Source organism: Triturus cristatus, chromosome 7 (genome assembly GCF_964204655.1).
Source record: "Triturus cristatus chromosome 7, aTriCri1.1, whole genome shotgun sequence".
In the NCBI taxonomy this organism is placed as follows: domain Eukaryota; kingdom Metazoa; phylum Chordata; class Amphibia; order Caudata; family Salamandridae; genus Triturus; species Triturus cristatus.
In genome coordinates, this window is record NC_140590.1 from 1,319,582,305 (window position 1) to 1,319,604,668 (window position 22,364).

At 50.6% G+C, this 22,364-nt stretch overlaps 1 protein-coding gene across 6 annotated transcripts in view; it reads right to left on the reverse strand.

Moving 5' to 3' along the window:
• The window catches only part of RALGAPB (Ral GTPase activating protein non-catalytic subunit beta), a 2,310,294-nt gene that overhangs the window by 860,924 nt on the left and 1,427,006 nt on the right, over positions 1 to 22,364 (reverse strand). For all 6 annotated transcript variants that reach the window (XM_085618929.1, XM_085618931.1, XM_085618928.1 and 3 more), the window contains exon 23: positions 763 to 921. In XM_085618929.1, the coding sequence (XP_085475055.1) occupies positions 763 to 921 (159 nt within the window). The remainder of the gene's footprint in view (positions 1 to 762; positions 922 to 22,364) is intronic.

The window sequence follows — 22,364 nt, forward strand, 5'->3', positions numbered from 1 at the left end:
CAATGTTCACAACCCATTGGTCTGAAATGTCTTGGAACCTAATTTTGTGGAAAAAGGAAGACAGCCTCTAACAGGGTTAATTATCAGTCAGTCACACTGTAGTCCTGGTACTATGTGTAGTATAGTAAAACAGGACTATTAAAGAGGGTATAACCCTCCTATGGGGAGGAGTTGGGGGGAAAAAAGCGGAATTTGTGCTTTTAGGTGCCTTCCCTTAGACAAGGACAGGGGCTAGGAAGGACGAAGTTGTAATAAGGATTTTTTAAGCTAATTTTGCTTGAACTTTGGCACAGTTTAGATAAGGAAGCTGCAGAATAGTATGCATGAGAAGGCAGGCTCTAACTGCGCACACGTGATCTGGAACAACATCTCCATGGAAATCAGAATTGTTGAGGTCCTCCTACTATTTAGAAACAAATTAATGCCATATCTTTAAAGAGCACTACTACCTTACACTATATGAAAGTCATTTTTACCTTCCTCACTGTTGAATCGTTGTCTTGACTTTGCTAACTGTTCAGTGCTGCTTTGCTTCCATGTAGGTTTGTGCTTCACTAGTAAGTGCTTACAGAGACATGCATCTTACAAAGCAATGCCATCCATGTCTTCAAACAGAGTCCGGTTTGCTTACATGTATCTCTTTAACTGTTAATTGCTCTATTTACTACCAGCACAATTCAGTAGCTCTGGGTGGCATCTAACACTATACAGAACACAAATAAAAAATATTTACTTTGCAGCAGAGATCCAGGAATACCTTACCTCTCTGCTAGTTTTCTGACCAGTCTTCATGTAGAAAACGAAAACTGTATCGAAAGGACGACAAGGCAGCAGATCCAGGTATCCAATGTCATCAAAAAAGCCTGCGATATATGAATCAAGTGCAATAAGATGAGGAGGTAGACGACTATTTGCAGGTTCCTGTCAAGCATATAAAAATAAGACAAAAAAAAAGGATAAAATTACTTTGTACAAGTATTTGTTAGTTACAATAGTATTATATAATTTCACATTTGTAAACCGCAAACCTGTCACCCCTAAGGGTATCCAGGCATGTTTTTTTTTACAAATTTTTAATCACTACGAAACAATATAGGGTGAGGCCATACCACTGCTACCATACAAATTATAAACTCATATGGCAGGTTCCATAGCAAAATATAAAAGCACTTAAAATAATCCAGTTGAGGTAGCTCTGCAGTCTTAACTCCTACCCCCAGGCTCAGTAACCCTCATGAATGGCATCACAGATGACCTTTCAATAAACAACAATTGTTGACATTATAGCACCAATTACATTTATCATGATATTACTCAAGGACACTGCAGTGTGCAGCATTCAGAAGGCGGATAAGGCCTAGGACTTGTCTTGAGCCATGCCCTACACCAAAGCAGAAAGAGTGCAGAGGCCAGAGACTGCTTCAGATGTGCCCTGTGAGCTCTTAGTAGAAAGTCTGGCCTCTAAGTCTGCCCTACACTGAGGAACAAGGGGTACCTGCTTCATCCATCCCAAGGAGGCTCTGGGCGCAGGGCCTACCCAGTGACAACATTGCAACCTCAAGAGCTATGGGGCTCTAAGTTTACACTCAACCTTCAAGAATTGTACAGTGGATAATGTGTGCAGGGCATAAACTTGTGCCAGGCCATGCATCGACTACTAAATTGTCATGCCTCCGACTTTCGGTACAGGATCTCCTCTCTACACATCTTCCCGCAGGGACCACTGGAAATACCAATCAGAAGTGCCCACAGGGTCCTCGAGTGCAGCCCACCAGGCAAGGCTAAAGACAGCACAGAGTACACTCTTTGCTGGGCCTGACTATAAATAAGTATCCTTTAACCTAGAGCCTCATGGTTGGTCTTTCACGATGCACGCTGCCCTGAAACCATTGGGCTGCACATAGTGGCTTCAGTCAGACAACCGATTATGGCAATGGTTATGTGATGCAACTAGTGATGGTATCCCAACAGGATGAAATCCTGAATGCAGTACGCACTGTGCCAATTATAGAACCGACTGTTCTATGTATTATATTCAAACATTTTTTGCTAGCATTCCCTCTAAGAAAACAAATAACCAAATTTCTCCTGTTTATGGATTATTGTTCATCATTAATTCATGAGACATTTTACATGTGAATGTTTTTACAATACATATTTCCATAATACGAATATCAAATTAATGAATTTTCATTTATTAATGTTCTAATTGACACAAACAAAATGTATGCTGGAAAAATGTCCAAAAAACATGGCATTTGACAATTGACACTACTGTTGATGCAAAGCCCAATGCATTTCGGGACTCCTGGGTCCCTTCTTCAGGGGTGAAATCTGTAAACAAAGAATGCCATTTACAATCATGTAACCTGATATACTGCTGTATTAGTAGTGGAGAGACCCAATAATCAACAGCGGAAAAAGTGCCACATCTTTATGGTGTTGTAGAAAAATAAGAAGACCCTTTTCATCTATGAACCCAAAAGGATTGATGGATTTATAATAAAAGAGGATTGAAAAAAAACTACTCACTTAGGTGTGTATGTAAAAACAACAAATCCAACAAAATGTAGTGGGGTTAACATACGCAACAAGGATCCGGTGCCGTGCCTCGATGTGAGTGAGAAAATTATTGGGTGCGTACAATAAAGGGGACCCTATATAAAAGATATGCCAAAGGAAAAGAAGTGCAACTTGAAGTCGGTGGACCGGTTGGTACTCCTACCTGTAGTGTTCGACTATGCTTGCTCCGTTGTGTACCTAATGCCTGTGGATAACCATGATGTACTTGTTAATTATCGTGAGTCATGGTTATATTTGCGAAAGCGCACTAAAAGACAAGGTATCTCTTACCAAAAAATCAACCAACAGGCTTGTGACGGAAATGCTTAAAATCTCCATTATACACATGAATCAGTTGAAGCACGTTTAACTGTGGACGAAAAAAGGATTATGTCCGTTGGTCCAACAAATATAAAGAAAATCTAATGAAAAGCGCTGAGATGCGTGTTTCTTACCGTCGCTAGAGGCAAGATAAGCATGTAACGTGTGCTCTTGTAATTTCAAGGTTTCTTGCCGATATATTGATGTGCATGAAACTGTCAATGACTAGAAAATAATTGTTAATTGACCCGGAGACAGATTCCACTGATGCGCTAAACACTTTTGTAGAGGACGCATGTGTAACCTTGCATGATGCACTATTGCAATGCATGATGCCATCATCCCTAACAGTTGCATGAAAGTCCTGACGGCAAAGTATTGATCGGTCTGAAACTGTAGTAGCAGAATTTGAATATTTCGAATTCTGGCTGCATTGGGAGAGGCTAGAGCTGTGCAGGTGTTTTTGAAGGCTGAAGATGAGACTTCTGTACGTACACTGACCGTAAAACTCAATTGGTGGAGTAGGTCTAATGTAGTCTGAGTGTATTGTAATCACTTTTGGTGTGTGCTGGCTTTGAAGAGTCAGTCGTCTAGGTACGGGAAGACATGAGTCTTCTGAGATGTGCTGACACTCCTGCTAGAAATTTGTGAACACTCTGGGAGCAGCGGTTACTCCAAACGGGAGTACTTTGAATTGATAGTGTTTTCCTGCTATCACAAATCTGAGATATTTGTGATGTGCTGGGTGAACCGGTATGTGTCTTTTTAATCCAGTGTGGACATAAAATCACCTTTCTGTAGTAGTGGAAGCACTTTTTGAAGCGTGACCATGTGGAAGTGTTCTGACAGTATGTACAGATGTAACGTCCTTACATCCAAAATCGGTCTTAAGCAGCCATCCTTTTTGGGAATCGGAAAATATGAGTATACCCCTGAACCTTGATACTGTAACAGAACTGGTTCTATGGCTCCTTTTGTTAAAATAGCTTGTACCTCTTGTTTGAGGAGCTGCAGGTGCTCTGACAAGAGTGAGAGTGCAAGGTGGAATATTGGGAGATTGCTAGTAAGCTCCAGGCAATAACCATATCAGATAATGTCTAGCACCCGTTTGTCTGAGGTTATGGATTGCCAAATGGGGAGAAATTGTTGAAGTCTTCCCCCCCCCCCCCCCCCCCCCCCGACAGTTGTTCAATAATCGGGGGGAAGTGTAGGCAAGTCAATGTTTATTGGGTGAAGGGGAGTTACGTATTGGCGTGCTCTCACACCTACCTTTAAAATTGTTTCCTGTATCCTCTTCTGTAGAAGTCTCTAGAGGGACAGGGTTGCGTGTTGGATTTATATGAGGAAGCGTTCGGGTCTGAGGGTATAGTTTTGGACCCTCCCTTATAAAATGAGGGGCAAGAGCCTCTGCTTGATGGAGACTGAAGCGCCCCCATGGATTTTGCCACGTCTGTGTCTTTTTTCATCTTTTTTAAAGCCTCATCAACTTGAGGTCCAAAAAGATGTTGCTTGTCAAAGGGGGTATTTAAAATAGACTGCTGGACTTCTGGTTTAAAACCTTAAATCCTAAGCCAGACATGTTGACGTAAGAGAATACCTTCTCTAGCTGCAGTGTCACCACCATCAAGAGCACATCTGCTAGAAGAATTAGATATAAGTTTTACTTCTTGGACTAGCTCTTGTGCCTTTTTCTTGTGTTCTTCTGGGAGGTTTTAAAGTAAGCCTTCCATCTCGTCGCAGTGTGCCCTGTCATACCTAGCTAGTAGGCCTTGCGTGTTGGCAATGCACCAGTGGTTAGCGGCTTGAGCAGCCACTCTTACCAGAAATATCAATTAATTTAGACTTTTTATAAGGTAGAGGTGCATCCCCAGAAGTCTGAGTTCGCTCTCTTACGAGCATTAGAAACTACCAGCGAGCCTAAAGGGAGCTGTCCTTTAATGAACACAGGATCAGAACACAGGATCAGAGGTTGATGGTTTGTATTTCTTATCAACCCTGCGTGTTAAAATACAGGCACAAACAGGGTCCTTAAAAATCTCATCTGCATATCTTGTCATGCCTTTTAACATAGGGAAACTCTGACTAGTTCTAGGTGAAGACCCTAGTTTTTCAAATAAATCGTCGTCATCCAAAGCTTCTTTGTGAGGTGTAACTCCATGATATGCTGTTGCCCTGAAAATCAGCTCTAAATAAGAAACATTATAATCTGAAGGTGGCGGCTTAGCAGGGTATAGAGCTGGATCATTATCCATGGGTGGATAAATATTATAATCATCCCATTGGTCTGTTGGCAAAGGGACATTGTCGTCATCATCTTCTAAATCAGGCTGTGTATGAGGAGATTCGTCTGGTGTTATGTGTAGTTGTTCTAAGCCTGGCAGTTGTGGTAAAGGTGAAGATGGTGGAAGGGATGGCGAAGTAGGATGGATTGGACTTGTAGCAATTTCTTTCTTTTTAAGAGGAATCTTCTATCCAGTATCCTTTGAACTGACTTTCCCTTTGGAAGGAGTTTTAGCTAAAATGTGTCCCGATCTGGATTAAAATATAGCTTTTTCTGTTTCGGATCTAATCTGTTCTTTATAACATTTAAAAAGATTGGTTCCGGGGGGGTCTGGAAGTACCTCTTTTGAATTCGGTGCCTAACTGGATTTGTCCTTTATGTCCTTCGAAACAGACTATTTCGGCTCCGACCAGACTTGTCTATATGAGCGGAATGTTTTGTATCTTTAGACGGTCTGTATCAACCCGATCCCGAGCTGGAAAGCTTGACTATTTGTTTCGGTGCTGGGCCCGAAGGGTGGGGCCTTGGAAACATTATCTCTGTGCCAAACAAGGCCCGAAGGCAGAGGTGGTAGCGTAGCCTTATGTTTAGTGGAAGATAGTTTATGGGGTATGGGGGTTTTGCACTCACGACACCCTGTCCCACTGGAATGTCTTCGGACTGTAATTCGATCTCTATGTCGGAATCTGATTCTGCGATCTAGAAGGCCTCCTCTTCTTCTGGCTTCGTGTTCGGATTCTTCTCCTAAAATATCCGGAGTATGTTGAGTGCTTTGGCGCTGCATTTCTCGTCATTGAGCCAGACGATCTTGAAGAGTCTTTCAATAGGAATGACCGACAGGCCTCACAATTTTCTTCCTTGTGCTCTGGTGAGAGGCAGAAGTTGCAGACTTGGTGGAGATCGGTGCGAGGGTACTTGGAGTGGCACTGAGGACAGAACTGAAATGGAGTCCGTTCCATCGGCAGTGCCTGGACCGACCCGGCTAAGTCTGAAGGCCGCCCACAATGTTTTCGACCGAAGAGAAGACTTTCCTGATAGAATGGATACATGGAGAGAGGGAAATGCATACAATAACAATACACCATTGAGGGTACAGTGGATGGTGCACCGAGGGGAACCCGAAGGACGGTTTCAAACCGAGCGCAGCAGTACACGTCCGAACCCGATGGCGGAAACAAAACTATCCAACAATGGCGTCGATACCTATGCGCACTATCGTCGAAGAAAACAACTTGCAAACATCCGGACCCAACACTAGATGGCAGGAGTATGCACAGATGCCTCGAACACAGATTTTTAACAAACACCTGTGAAATTTGGAAGATATTTCAGAAGTCCATCTCAAATATGTGTGTTCATCATCAAAATGAAATCCCAAAAAACACTCTATAGAGCTTTACCCTTGCAATGGCCATTAGGATTATGCAGCAATTGATGATGATACATAGGGCATGGATACCTAAATTGTACAGCAGGAAAAGTAAATGGTGTGACATTAGATTAGTTTGTTCAAATGTGCCAAAATATCAGTAAATTATGTAGCAAGGGTATTAAATCCATAGCACTGCAGAATTACATTGTCCCTGGCCACTGTCAATTGTTTAACAACAAATTATCCATGAAAGGTAAACAAACATTATTGTTCCAATTCCAATAAATGCTCATTGTTAGCTGAGCCTTGAAAAGAACAGCTCCTACAATATCTTCGACCAACAGAAAGAACATGGTTTTTAACAACCCAAAGATTGCTGTATTTCAAAAAGTCTACATTTGCCTCAGATTCAGCATCCAACTGTAGAACAGTGGAAACTACACATTCAGTCTGTTCATGAACAGATCCACACTAAAAAGACAGCACCTATCTTCTATTTTGCTGAACACCCCCCTGTTCAAAAATGTAACTACCTTCACTCCATAAATTCATTGATTCCCAATCAGCCACAGAATTCTTAAAACTGGAGATGTGCTCTGCATGAAGCATTATATCTATGTCTAGATAAAAATGCCCAAATGTCCATGGCCAACTAAGTTAGATCTTTTGAATGAGAACCCGCCCCCCCCAACCAAGCTTGTTCACATAATTCATCGTTGAAATGTTGTCAATCTGTAATGTTATATAGCATCTCACCCGCTCCCCTGCCATACTCATCACAGCAAATTACCCTGCCAGCAACTACTGACAATTTCTGTGCATTCTGCTAGTCATATTGGACCATTTTGCTCCTGTGGTCACCTCTCCACACCGTGTAGCCCAGCCCTCCATGATGCCATCTGATTCTATGACCAATTATGGCACCTCCCCAAATATTGCACGGCCAATCCATGCTTCCACGTTGCTTAACCACCATTCCAGCTCCTCCTGTGCGTCCCGATTCAAAACAATCTTCTGAGAATGTTTCAGACTCGTCCTCAAATGGTACCTTATCAACCTCTGCAACTGAATAAACAATGCTTCCTCCTGAGTAATTACCCGTCTGATCTTGCTACAAATCTTTTTCAACTTCTTCTGTAATTTCAAGACACACTCCGTCTGTATCTGAACACTTTAAATCTGCATCACTTGTTGTGGAGCCAAAGTAGATTTTGCCCCACTTACCACGATTTACCACCAAATCCTCCAGAAGATGCACTACCAATTGCTATTGTGCTTGTTCCTGTCCTGGGCCATATTTAATGTAGTCTAAATACATAATTGGATGGACATCCATTGTTCTTAACCATGCTACTATTGGAATTCTGACTTTCTGAAACACAATGGTGCAAGGTCAGTCCAAAAAGTAGGTATGTAAATATGGAACATTAAAATAACCCCAGTCTTCGACACACAGACAGTTAAACAAGCTTCCTTCATACCAAAATGACTCCATCAATCTCTCTTACTAAACTAAAAAGTTACTTACCTTTGGTAATGCCTTATCTGGTAGAGACTATCTAGCCGCAGATTCTTCACCTTAAAATTATTCCCTGGCATCAGACTGGATCCGGAAATCTTTCATGAGCAGTATCCATGTGCACCAGTAGGTGGCGTCCTTCGGCTCCGCGTGGTGTTGCCATCTACACCGGAAGTGGCATGTGCAATGCTCATATAACCGCCCCTTCAGCATGTTGACCTCCGTTTCTTTATTGAGACTTTCCAAGCCAGGAGCGTGGAGCCACGAATATCTTTGACCACTAGTGTGGAAAATTAAGGCCCTGAAAGGGGGACAGCCCTGACTCTAGAAATCCGTTCACAGAGCCGGGAGGATGGGTGAGTCAGTAAGGTAATCTGCGGCTAGAGAGTCTTTACTAGATAAGGCATTACCGAAGAGAAGTAACTTGTTCATCTGATAGAGACTTCTAGCAGGAGATACCTTACCTTAGAATAGATACCCCAAGCAATGTCTCCCAGAGGTGGGTCTGTAAAACTGTTTCACATTGGAAAGCCCCGCAGGACCAAAAGAGCAAAGTGCCCATGCTGATGGACCTGGCTTTCCAAGCAGTACTGCTTCGTGAATGTTTATAGAGAAGCTCATGTTGCTGTCTGGCAGATATCTAGGACTGGAAATCCGAGTGCTAACACAGTGGTAGCAGCCATAGCTGCTGGAATGAGCATGCAAAGCCTCAGGAGGTTGCTTCTTGGCCAATGAGTAGCAGATCTTAATGCAGAGCAAGATCCATTCGGAGATGATCCGTTTCTAAATGCCCTTTACCTTCTTCGCTCAAACACACCGCATGAAGAGTAGGTCGCCCACTCAGAACTCTTTTTTGCGGTCAAGGTAGAACGACAACGCTCTTTTTGGGTCCAGTCAGTGAAGTCGCTCACCTTCTGTAGATGGATGTGGCAGTGCATAAACGGTAGGCAGGGTGATGGACTGACGTACATGAAAAGGAGTGACAACCTTCAGCATAAAGGAACATCAGATTGTTTGGGTAGATATTCAGATAAGGAGGCTTGGATGACAAAGCCTGAAGCTCACTGACTGCCAGGCAAATGTTAAGATGGCATCTTGATGGCAAGGAGCCTGAGAGGACAGTAGTGCAGTGGCTCAAGGGGAGCGCACATCAGAAACGTAAGGACAAGATTGAGGTCCCACTGAGGCATGATGAAGAGCAAAGGTGGGAGCATATGTTGCAAACCTTTCAAAAATCTATTTACAAAAGGGGATTTGGACAGGGGTGGCTGATCTGGCAAATGCAGAAAGATAGCCGTTTAAGGTGCTAAAAGCAGAGGCCTGGTGGGCAAGAGACAGTATAAAGAGAAGGACAGAGGGGAGCAGAATACCGCTCTGCCTAGTGAGTCAGTTGTGTCCAGACCACAACAGATCCTGAACTTTGCTGAGTCTCTACGTCTGTAACTGCTTGAAAGGGGATAGCCTGTGCCTCCTCTGGGATGATAATGGGGCTAGCACTGCCAGTGGGCGACGGAAGCATCAGCATCAGGACTGGCATTGGGGAAGGTAGAAGTGGTACGACTGGTCCACGGGAGCCCACTGCACCCGGAGCCGCCGGTGTGGAACCAGATGGGGTGTCCGAACCCACAGGGTCTGAAGGGTCCTCGACTGGGCCAGGCCACTCAAATATGAGAAGCAGGACATCATAAAACTCTTTGGGCAGGGGTCGCTCTGGCTCCCGGATATTGGGGGAGGCGCAGAGCTGACCCAGGCACAGGCTCCGAAGAACCAGGATGCTCTTTCGTCGCGCAAGCCAACGAACGAGGAGAAGTCGAAGATCACTTCAACAACTTCTTGTGCTTATTACCTGAACGTGCAGAAAATCTCAAATGAGAGGAAGAGGACTTAGGACTCCGTTAAGGATCGCAGGTCTTTCCTCTCGACCGGGACCTCAACTTCTGCAGAGTTTCATCTCAGGCCGCTAGGAGCCTCAAGGACAGCTCCCTCAAAGCCTTCGGCAGCACATCCCGGCAATCGGAGCACGACTTGGTGTTGTGGCCATGCTCAAGGCACCACAGAGAGACAAGGTGCAGATCTGTCATTGACATCACCCGATGACAAGCTCCACAGGGCTTAAAACCTGCCTAAGTGATGAAATCCTCGACACACCAGGAGGAAACCTCAAAATACAGTCGAAAAAAGTAACAAAATTCCTGTTAAAAAAAAACAAAAAAAACCAGAGGAGCAGCTCTTCTCCAGACCAGCGCTAGCTGGCGTGTAAAGAAAAGAACTGACATCAGCTTGCCTGTGTGGTGCCTATATAGGTACCACAAAGTCACTCCAGTGACGGACGCTGAGCCGATTACCACCACCTACCGGCACACAGAGGTACTACTTGAAAGATCTCCCAGGTCCAGTCTTGGCACCTGGAAAAATCAAAAGGTAATCACTCTGCGGCTAGAAGTCTCTATCAGATACATCGGTATCATAGCCTGAATATCCTGGACTCACTGTTCGGGAGGATAGGCTCAAAACCACAGTGTCCAGAACCGCTGCGATGAAAGGAAGCATCTGAGAAGGAGTCCGGTTTGATTTCAGCATGTTGATAGTGAGCCCCAGCGAGTTCAGGAGGTCGGCTGTAGTCTGAAGGTGGGAAACAGCCTGGGGCGAGCCTGCCCTTCGAAAGCCAGTCGTCGAGATGGGGAGGGGGGGGGGGGGGGCGGGGGGGGTCGATTGGGACGGAGAAGACTGGTACACCTGATCTCCACAGATTAACAGCAACCAACGCCATCATCTTTGTGAACACCCGAGAGGCAGTGGCAAGGTCAAAAGGGAGCACGGTGAACAGAAAGTGCTTGTGCCCTACCATGTACCAGAGGTAACGCCTGCGCAGGCAGGACGGGAATGTGGAAGTTTGAGTCCTGTAAGTCGAACGCCACCATCCAGTCTCCCAGCTCCAGGGCAGATAAGACATGAGCGAGCATGCATTTTGAATTTCTCTTTTTTAAGGAAGAAACTGAGAGGTTGCCGGTCTACAATAGGACAATGATATCCGTCATCTCGGAGCACCAGAAAGTAGCGAGATTAACAACCACAACCTACTTCTGGTGTTGGCACCCTCTCTATGACTTCCTTGGCCAGAAGAGCCGCCACTTTGTGGCAGGGCAATGAGAGACGGTTCTCCATCAGCCTGTCTCAAGTGGGTGGCATGGGTGGAGGCGAAATCAGGAAGGGGAGCAGCCCCTTCGGACAATAAGGAGAACCCAGCGGTCTAATGTTATCAACATCCAGTGAGGCAGGTGAAGGTGTATCCTGCCTGCCAATGGGTGCCCATGATGGTAGGAGGGATAATTAAAGGGGTTTGGAGGCTGTGGCTTCCGGGGAGTGGTGGACAGTCCTGACCTCTACCTGCCCTACCCACAGGGTATGTGGGTACCGCATCCTTGGCCACGCAGAGACTGGGAAGCTTGCTGGCCATGATGGCAGCGCAGGTAAAGACGTGGCTGGAAGCCCCTTCCGTGGCCATGAAAGGAGCAAAAGGAGGACTGGGGTTGGCGAGGGGCCATGAAAAAGTCCAAGGACCTGGCCGTATTACTGCTATCCTTGCAGCGCTAAGTCGGCCTTGTCTGTGAAGAGATGGGAGCCATCAAAGGACGTGTCCATAAGCGATTATTGGACATTCCCGGAAAAGACAGTCATCCTCAGCCAGGAATGGTGCCGCAAGGCACTGATGAAGAAACTGCTCTACCAAGCGAGGCGGTCGTGTGCACTCCACATCCGATTGTGAACTTCGCTGCATCTCTACCTACTGTGATAGCTTGAGAGACCATGGGCAGCACCTGTTAAACTGAATCCCATAGCGCATGGGAGAAACAGCCCAAAAGGCACATGTTTTTCTCGGACCGCAGTGCCAGGCTAGTGGAATAAAACAATTTCTTGCCTAAGGTGTCTAGTATCTTGGATGCCCTATCTGGAGGGGTGGTAGGGAATGCACCAGGATTTACCATGCTACTATTCAAGCTAAATTCTGAGACATGTTCATTACTCTTGTTGAAAGAGCCCGTAATCTATGAAACTTATCCTGACATTCTTTTAACTCTCCAAGCCCTTACCCGGTCATGGGCTGATTCGTTCATAAAAAGGAACATCTTAGTATCCAATTCAAAAGCCACAGAAACCTTGCAAGCTAAAGTTGGTCTAGAACACTCAGACCTCATTCTTGTACACACTTCCTGAAGCATTTCTCGCCTGAACCAATACTCTACATATTGAGCTACATGATGTGCTAGTGACTACTGAGGTGAGAGGTAAAGTTGAATTAACAAAGAGTCAAAGACAAATCTCTCCTAGAGGATCAAGAACATCTTTTGCTTCTTCACAGTTGTAGACCTTCTCCAGCCTTTGCCTTTTAGGTCTTCTTTCCTCAACCTCAGACTTTGAAGCACAAGTTAATACTTGTGTAATGATATATCTGTAAGAGACATTAGTTAGTGATAGATTCCTTACCTTCGAATATCCCCAGGTGTCAGACTGGATCCGGAAAAGTTTTTCGTCAGCAGTACCCATGCACGTCAGTAGGTGGCATCGTGCGGTCCGCGTCCGTCGCTGACCTCGTAAGCGCCAAGATGACGTCACAGAGACTACTTAGGCGCCACCCATGCGCGCGGACGTCCGTTCTCTACACAACTTTCCACACCAGGAACACAGAGCCATGCAAGAAACTGACCACTGATGCCATGAAACTAGGGCCCTGAAAGGGATGACCTTAACCCTAGAATCAGTACGCAGAACGGGGAGGGTGGGTGGGGTGGTAAGGAATCTATCACTAACTAATGTCTCTTACAGATATATCTGAAAGAGACACGTTAGTGATAGATTCCTTGCCTTAGAATAGATACCCCAGCAATACCAACCCCGGTGGTGGGTCTGCGAACAAGATTACACCAGAAAGTCACAGAGAACAGATAGGCCAAAGAAGCAGTCTCTTCGGACTTGTCCTTCAAGGCAGTAATGTTTGATAAACATGTGCAGCGAAGCCCACGTACCTGCCTGTCAAATGTCCTGCAAGGGAACGCCGCATCCCAAGGCAGTAGTGGCTGCTGTTGCCCTGGTAGAATGGGCATGCAGCCCCACAGGAGGCTCCTTCTTGGCCAATGATTACCATGCTTTTATGCACAGAACAACGCACAGAGAGATGGTCCATTTGTGCACCGCCTGACCTTTTTTGGTGCCCACGTAGCCAACAAAGAGAAGGTCATCCACTCGGAACTGTTGTGTGCGCTTCAGATAGAGCGAGAGAGCACGTTTGGGGTCGAGATGGTGGATCCGCTCTTCCTCTTTTGAAGGATGTGTATGCGGAAAGAAGGTGGGCAAAGTGATGGTCTGCCCGATGTGGAAGGGCGTGACAACCTTTGGCAAGAAAGAAGGACGGGTCCTTAAAACCACCTTGTCCGGTTGAACAGAAAGGTAAGGAGGTTTGGAAGAAGGAGCCTGGAGCTCCTTCACTCTTCTGGCAGAGGTGATAGCTACCAGGAAAGCCGTCTTAAGAGTGAGAAGACGCAAAGAACAGGTATAAAGGGGCTCGAAGGGAGCGCACATTAGATAGGTCAAAACAAGGTTTAAGTCCCATTGAGGCATGATGAACGGCACAGGAGGAAATGTGTGCGTAATGCCTTTCAAGAAACGGTTAACAACCGGGTACTTAAAAAGAGAAGGCTGATCTGGAAGCCGTAGGAAAGCGGAGATGGCCGAAAGATAAACTTTGATAGTGCCCAGAGCAGAGCCCTGCTGAGCCAAAGAAAGAAGGAACAGAAGGACCTCAGAAAGAGGGGATCCACAGCCTTTGCTGTGCACCATGCCACAAATTTGTTCCACCTGCAGGCGTGTACCGTTTTAGTGGAGGGACGCCTGGCTGCCAGAAAGACATCACAGACTTCGGGAGGAAGATCGAAGGCTGTCAACTGTCACCGCTCAATCTCCACGCATGGAGGTGGAGGCTCGACAGGTTCGGGTGGAGGACCGTCCCCTGCTGCTGCGACAGAAGATCATCCGGAAGAGGCAGTCGGATCGGGGGATCGATCGCCATGCTGAGTAGCTCGGGATACCAGTATCTTAGTGCCCAATCCTGAGCCACAAGGATGACTTGGGCCCGGTCGCGCTGAATCTTCTTCAGCACTCTGGGCAGAAGTGGCATAGGCGGAAAGGTATACAATAGACCGCAACTCCACTCACGACGAAAAGCGTTGCTGAGCGAGTGCCGCCTTGCAAATTCCAACGCGCAGAACTGATGACATTGCACGTTCTCTTCGGTGGCGAATAGATCTAACCAAGGCTCTCCCCACTGCAGAAAGAGACCTTGCACCACGTCCGAGTTCAGACGCCATTCGTGATCCATCAAGCACCGGCGGATGAGTTTGTGCGCCCTGGCGTTCAGAGAACCTGCCAGGTGTTGAACCACCAAGGTAATGCTTTGATGTTCCAGCCATGTCCAGAGGCGCAGAGCCTCCTGACATAGGGTCCAGGACCCCACCCCGCCCTGTTTGTTGCAATACCACATGGCGGTGGTGTTGTCCGTGAACACCTGCACCACTCTTCCCCGGACAAAGGGAAGGAATGCCTTCAGTGCAAGTCAGATCACCTGAAGCTCCAAAAGGCTGATATGGAGCCAGGACTCCGCCGGAGACCAGAGTCCTCTGTGATCTCCGTCTCTCTTAAGTGGCCTCCCCAACCCAGGAGGGACGCATCCGTCACCACTGTGTGCTCCGGTTGGGGAAGGGAGAGGGATCTGCCATTGACCCAATCGCGATTCGTGAGCCACCACTGCAATTGTTGAGATCTGGACATGATCGGACAGGTTGTCCTGATGCTGCGCCCACTGGAACTTCAGGCCCTACTGAAGAGCCTGCATATGCCATCTGGCATGTTGCACAAGCAGAATGCAGGAGGCCATCAGGCCCAGGAGCCAGAGGGTCATCCTGACTGAAACCCGGGATAGAGGCTGAAAGATCGGAATCATAGCCTGAACATCCCGGACTTGCTGCTTGGGAGGATAAACCCAAAAGCGCGTCATATCCAGAACCGCTCTGATGAAGGGGAGCTTCTGAGAGGGACTCAGGTGTGACTTCTGCATGTTGATGGAGAACCCCAGCAAATGCAGGAGGTCGGCCGTAGTCTGGAGGTGGGAGACGACTGCCTGGGGCGAGCCCGCCTTCAACACCCGAGGTGCACTGGTAAGGCCAAAGGGGACCACGGCAAACCGAAAATGCCCCGGGCCTACCGGCAGGACGGGGATGTGAAGATATGGGTCTTGCAAGCCCAACGCTACCAACCAGTCTCCAGGGTCGAGGGCAGCCAAGACCTGAGCCGGTCAGCATTTTGAACGTCTCCTTCCGGAGGACGCGGTTGACGTTCCGGAGGTCCAAGATGGGACGCAGACCCCCTTTGTCCTTCGTGTGGATCAGAAAGTAGTGGGAATAACAACCACTCCCTACTTCCTGCCCAGGGATGCACTCAATGGCCCCCTTGGCCAAGAGGGTCGTAACTTCCTGCTGGAGAGTCGTCAAGTGTTCCCCCGACATGCCGTGGTACTGAGATGGCATGGCTGGAGGGGTGGACTGGACGGGAAGGGAGTAACCCTTGCGGATGATCTGCAACACCTTGTCCGATGTGATAGCGTGCCAGTGGGGGAGGTGATGGCCGAGCCTGCCACCCACTGGCATGGGGTGCTCCACAAAGCTCGAATTAGGAAGGTTTGGAGGCAGAAGCAGCGGGGGCGGATGTGGACTGACCCCCCCGCTGATTCCCAGACCCGCCCCTGCGGAAGCCGCATCCGCGGCCGCGCCAAGGCTGTTTCTGCACAGGCTTGCTGAAGGAACGTGCCTGGGCGCCCCTGCCATGGCCACGAAAGGAACGAAAACCAGGAGTGGCTGGGCTTTTCGTGGAAAGACCTAAGGACTTGGTCGTAGCCCCCGAGTCCTAAAAACGCTCCAGCGCACTCTCGGCCTGATCGCCAAACAGACGGGTGCCATCAAAGGGCATGTCCATGAGTGAGCTTTGCACATCGAAGAACAAGTTACTTACCTTCGGTAACGATGTATCTGTAAGAAACATTAGTTAGTTAGATTCCTCACCTTAGAATATCCCCAGGCGTCAGACTGGATCCGGAAGATTTTTCGTCAGCAATACCCCTTGCGCGTCGCTAGGCGTCGTCTGCGGCTCCGCGTCCGTCGTCGGCGTCGTGCGCCGGGATGACGTCGTCGGAGTACTTAGACGCCGCCCTCGCGCGCTGACGTCAGTTCTTGTACATAGCCTTCCGCGCCAGGAACGCAGAGCCATGCAAAGACCGACACTGGTGCCAAAAATAAAATCTAGGGGCCTGAAAAGGATAACCTTAACCCTAGATGTCAGTTCGCAGAACGGGGAGGATGGGAGGGTCGGTGAGGAATCTAACTAACTAATGTTTCTTACAGATACATCGTTACCGAAGGTAAGTAACTTGTTCATCTGAAAGAAACACGTTAGTTAGATTCCTCACCTTAGAATAGATACCCAAGCAATACCATCCCCGGTGGTGGGTCTGCGAACCAAGATCACACCAGAAAGTCCTGGAGGACAGAACGGCCAAAGAAGCCATCCCTCCGGACTTGGCTGTCAAGGCAATAATGCCTGGCAAACGTGTGTAGCGAAGCCCACGTCGCCGCCTGACAGATGTCCTGCAAAGGGACCCCCCGTCCCAAGGCAGTAGTAGCCGCCGTGGCCCGAGTAGAATGGGCGCGCAGCCCAACAGGAGGGTCTTTTTTAGCCAAGGAATAGCAAATTTTTATACACAAAACGACCCACCGAGAGATGGTCCGTTTGTGCACAGCTTTCCCCTTCTTAGCGCCCACGTACCCAACAAAAAGCTGGTCGTCCACCCGGAACTGTTTTGTGCGGTCCAGATAAAAGGAGAGCGCACGTTTTGGGTCCAGACGGTGGAGCCTCTCTTCCTCTTTGGAAGGATGCGGAGGCGGAAAGAAGGTGGGCAAGGTGACAGACTGCCCAAGGTGAAAAGGAGTCACCACTTTAGGAAGAAAGGAGGGACGAGGCCGAAGGACAACCTTGTCCGGATGAACAGATAGAAAAGGAGGCTTTGAAGATAAAGCTTGGAGCTCACTCACCCGTCTAGCCGAGGTGATGGCTACCAGAAAAGCAGTCTTTAGAGTTAGAAGACGAAGAGGGCAATTGTGAAGAGGCTCGAAGGGAGCGCACATCAGGAATGTCAATACCAGATTCAAGTCCCACTGAGGCATTACAAAAGGGACAGGAGGGAACGTGTGTGTAATGCCTTTGAGAAAGCGTGTAACCACAGGGGACTTGAAAAGAGAAGGCTGATCAGGAAGCCGCAAGAAGGCGGAGATGGCAGCAAGATAACCTTTCAGGGTGCCCAGGGCAGAGCCCTGCTGGGCCAGGGAAAGAAGGAAGAGGAGAACCTCAGAAAGAGGGGCGGAAAGGGGATCCACAGCCTTTGCTGTGCACCATGCCACAAATTTGTTCCACCGGCAGGCGTATACCGACCTTGTGGAGGGACGCCTGGCTGCCAGAATGATATCACAGACTTCAGGAGGCAAGTCAAATGGCATCAACTGCCGCCGCTCAATCTCCACGCATGGAGGTGGAGGCTGGACAGGTTCGGGTGGAGGACCGTCCCCTGCTGCTGCGACAGAAGATCCTCCCGAAGGGGCAGACGTATCGGGGGATCGGTCAACAGACTGAGTAGCTCGGGATACCAGTATCTTCGTGCCGAATCCGGAGCCACCAAGATGACTTGGGCCCGGTCGTGCCTGATCTTCTTCAGCACTCTGGGCAGAAGTGGTATAGGCGGAAAGGCGTACAACAGACCGCAACTCCACTCGTGATGAAAAGCGTCGCCGAGCGAGTGCCGCCTCGGAAATTCCAACGCGCAGAACTGCTGACATTGCGCGTTCTCTTCGGTGGCGAATAGATCTAACCAAGGCTCTCCCCACTGCTGAAAGAGGCCTTGCGCCACTTCGGAGTTCAGACGCCATTCGTGATCCATCATGCACCGGCGGCTGAGTTCGTCTGCTCTGGCGTTCAGAGAGCCCGCCAGATGTTGAACCACCAGGGTGACGCCCTGGTGTTCCAGCCATGTCCAGAGGCGCAGAGCCTCCTGACAAAGGGTCCACGACCCCACCCCGCCCTGTTTGTTGCAGTACCACATGGCGGTGGTGTTGTCCGTGAACACCTGCACGACACTTCCCCTGACAGAGGGAAGGAAGGCTTTCAGTGCAAGCCGGATCGCTCTCAACTCCAACAGGTTGATGTGGAGACGAGACTCCGCCGGAGACCAGAGGCCTCCGATCTCCGCCTCTCCCATATGGCCACCCCATCCCAGGAGGGACGCATCCGTCACTACGACATGCTCTGGTTGGGGAAGGGAGAGGCTCTTGCCCTTGACCCACTCGCGGTCCGTGAGCCACCACTGCAACTGCTGTGCAGTGCCCTCCGAGATCAAGACATGGTCGGACAGGTTGCCGTGATGCTGGGCCCACTGAAACTTCAGGTCCCACTGCAGAGCCCGCATGCGCCGCCTGGCGTGATGCACTAGTAGGATGCAGGAGGCCATCAGCCCCAGAAGCCGCAACACTAGCCTGACCGAAACCCGGGATAGAGGCCGAAAGATGGGAATCAGGGCCCGTATATCCCGGACCCGCTGTTCCGGTGGATGGACCCGGAACTGCGCCGAATCGAGAACCGCTCCGATGAAGAGGAGCGTCTGAGAGGGACTCAAGTGTGACTTCGGCACGTTGATGGAAAACCCCAGCAAATGCAGGAGATCCGCCGTAGTCTGGAGGTGGGAGACGACTGCCTGGGGCGAGCCCGCCTTCAACAACCAGTCGTCGAGATAGGGGAAGACTGGAACCCCTGATCTGCGCAGATGAGCTGCGACCACCACCATCACTTTCGTGAACACCCGAGGGGCACTGGTGAGGCCGAAGGGGAGCACGGTAAACTGAAAGTGCTCTTGGCCCACCGTGAACCGCAGGTAACGCCGGTGGGCCGGCAGGACGGGGATATGGAAATATGCGTCCTGCAAGTCCAACGCTACCATCCAGTCTCCAGGGTCTAGGGCAGCTAAAACCTGAGCCAACGTTAGCATCTTGAACCTTTCCTTTCGGAGGAAGGCATTGACGTTCCGGAGGTCCAAGATAGGGCGTAGGCCCCCCTTGCCCTTCTTGGGAACCAGAAAGTAGTGGGAATAACAACCACGACCTACTTCTGGACTCGGAACGCGCTCGACGGCCCCCTTGGCCAAGAGAGCCGAAACTTCCTCGCGGAGAAGATGCAAATGATCCCCCGAGATACGGTGGTGCTGCGGTGGCATGGCTGGAGGGGTCGTCTCGAAGGGGAGGGAGTAGCCCCTTCGGACGATTTGCAGCACCCACCTGTCCGATGTTATGGACCGCCAGTGGAGCAGGTGATGGCGAACTCTGCCGCCCACTGGCGTGGTATGGGCCTGAAAGCTTGGACTAGGAGGGCTTTGAGGCGGATGCTGCAGGGGTGGAAGTGGGCTGACCACGTCGGCCTCCATTTCCGCCACGGCGGAAGCCACGTCCGCGACCGCGCGCAGGTTGGTTCTGCGGCTGGTGGCTTTGCGGACGTGAGGAGGCGCCCCTTCCTTGGCCACGAAAGGGGCGAAAAGCGGAGGTGTGCGCCCGCGGAGCCGAGAGGCCCAAGGACTTGGCCGTAGCCCGGGAGTCCTTAAAGCGGTTCAGCGCACTGTCCGCCTTCTCACCAAACAGGCGAGTGCCATCAAAGGGCATGTCCATGAGGGTGGTCTGGACATCCCCGGAAAATGACGTGGACCGCATCCAGGCGTGGCGGCGGAGCGCCACCGTGGTTGAAATCGCCCGACCCAGCGAGTCCGTGGTGTCAAGCCCACATCGTATGGCGTGCCGTGCTGCATCCCTCCCATCGGCCAAAGCCTGGGTAAGACGCGTCCGGACCTCCTCCGGACACAGGGGCAGCACGTCCTCCACCGTATCCCACAGGGAATGGGAATAACGGTCCAAGAGACAGGCGGTATTTAAGGACCGCAGGCCCAAACTAAGGGACGAAAACAGTTTCTTGCCAAACTGCTCGAGTCTCTTGGAATCCCGGTCCGGCGGAGCGGTCGGGAAGGAGGATTGGGAGGTAGAGGCCTGGATAACCAGACTCTCGGGGTGGGGTGTTGGGACAGGAAACTGGGGTCGCCCGGAGCAGGGCGGTGGCGCCTGGCAACGTTCCTATCCACAGGAGGAACTGTGGAGGGCTTGGACCAGGTGCCCTGCAGAACGTCAGTGAGGGCCTCGTTGAACGGCAGCAGAGGCTCAGTGGAGCTTGCTGAGGTTTGAAGCACCTCAGTGAGGATGTTAGTCCTCACAGCCACGGCAGGCAACTCGAGCCCAAGGGCCTCGGCCGCCTTGCGCAGCACCACAGAAAATGCTGCACCCTCCTCCGAAGCCACGGTCGGAGGAGAAGTGAATCCAGTGTCTGGCGAGGTGTCCAGCCCACTGGCCTCCCCCAGTTCATCTGCCCAGTCCTGAGAAAGCTGTGACTGAACAGCCAGAGGGTCCTCGAACCCCTCCCAGTCGCCCCCTTCTTCCGATTCCTGATAAACAGGAGGAATGATCGGAACCGGACTGTAGAGATGGTAGGACTCAAGCGGCGTCGGATGCGGCGTCGGTGGACGCCGTGCCGGCGTCGGGTCCGGATGAGGGCTAAACTGGGGTGTCGGCGTCACAGGCGTCGGCGGCGCCGGTGACGGCGTCGGTGGTTCAGGCGTCGGCGCCGGTGGAGGAGTGACTAGGTCAACCGGCGTCGACTGGGGCCCAGGCATGGGCCCCGCGGGGACCTGCGGCGTCGAGACCGGAGTCGTCGACGGCGCCGGGGCCGGAGCCGCCGGCACGCGAGGTCGCCCAGTCGAGTTCGCGGGGCCCGAAGGCGCGCCAGCGGGCGTCGACGGCGGGGCCAGGCTCCTCATGGCCGAGAGGAAGGCACTGATCTCCGCCGGCGCCGCGTCAGCCCCAGGGACCGGAAGGTATGGGGACGGACGCGGCACCTGCGGCTCCGCCGGAGCCGCGGGGGTGGAACCACCCTGACCCTCGGCCGAGTCGCGCGACCGGCGAGGGGAGTCCGAAGAGCGATGTCGCCTCTTGGACTTCTTTGAGCGTTTGGACTTACCCGACGACTTGGAGCCGGACGAGCGATGGCGTCGGCTAGGGCTCCGCGAGCGATCCTTGGACCTCCTCCTGGACCGGGATCGCGCACGACGCGGAGCCGAGTGGCGAAGCTCGAGAAGCTTGCGGGACCGCTCCCGCCTAGCCTTCGAAGTCAGGGCCTGACAGTCGTTGCACGACTCCGCGTCGTGGTCGGGGCCTAAGCAGTAGAGGCACCGGCGGTGGTGATCGGTCACCGACATCAGTCGATGACAATCCTCGCAAGCCTTGAACCCAGGCATCCTACCGGCACCAGATGTCGACAGACAAGGATCAAAAATGATCAAAAAAGATTTAGTCAAAAAAGACTAAAAGGGGTAGCTCTCCCGGATCTGCGCTTACTGGCGCGGAAAAAAGAAGAACGGACGTCAGCGCGCGAGGGCGGCGTCTAAGTACTCCGACGACGTCATCCCGGCGCACGACGCCGACGACGGACGCGGAGCCGCAGACGACGCCTAGCGACGCGCAAGGGGTATTGCTGACGAAAAATCTTCCGGATCCAGTCTGACGCCTGGGGATATTCTAAGGTGAGGAATCTAACTAACGTGTTTCTTTCAGATCGAGAACCCGTTAGATCTCAACCAGGCGTGGCGACGAAGCGCCACAGTCTTAGAAATGGCCCTACCTAGGGAGTCCGTGGTGTCCAAACCACATCGAATGGCGAACTTAGCCGCATCCTTACCCTCGGCAACAGCTTGGGCCTCTTCAGGACACTGAGGCAACACCTGTGCAACAGCATCCCACACCGCGTGGGAATAACGGCCCAAGAGGCAAGCGGTGTTGACCGACCACAGCCCTAAGCTGGCCGAAGAGAACAACCGCTTGCCAAACTGCTCCAGCTTCTTAGAGTCCTTATCCGGCGGAGCCGTGGGAAAGGCACACTGGGACGTCGAAGCTTGGATGACCAGGCTCTTGGGCATAGGATGAGTGGTCAGAAAGACAGGGTCATCCGGTGCCGGGCGAGGATGCCTGGCAACATTCTTATCCACCGGGCCTCTGTGGCTGGCCACGACCAAGTACCCAGTAAGACGTCAGTGAGGGCGTCGTTAAATAGCAGCAGGGGCTCCGACGAAGTGG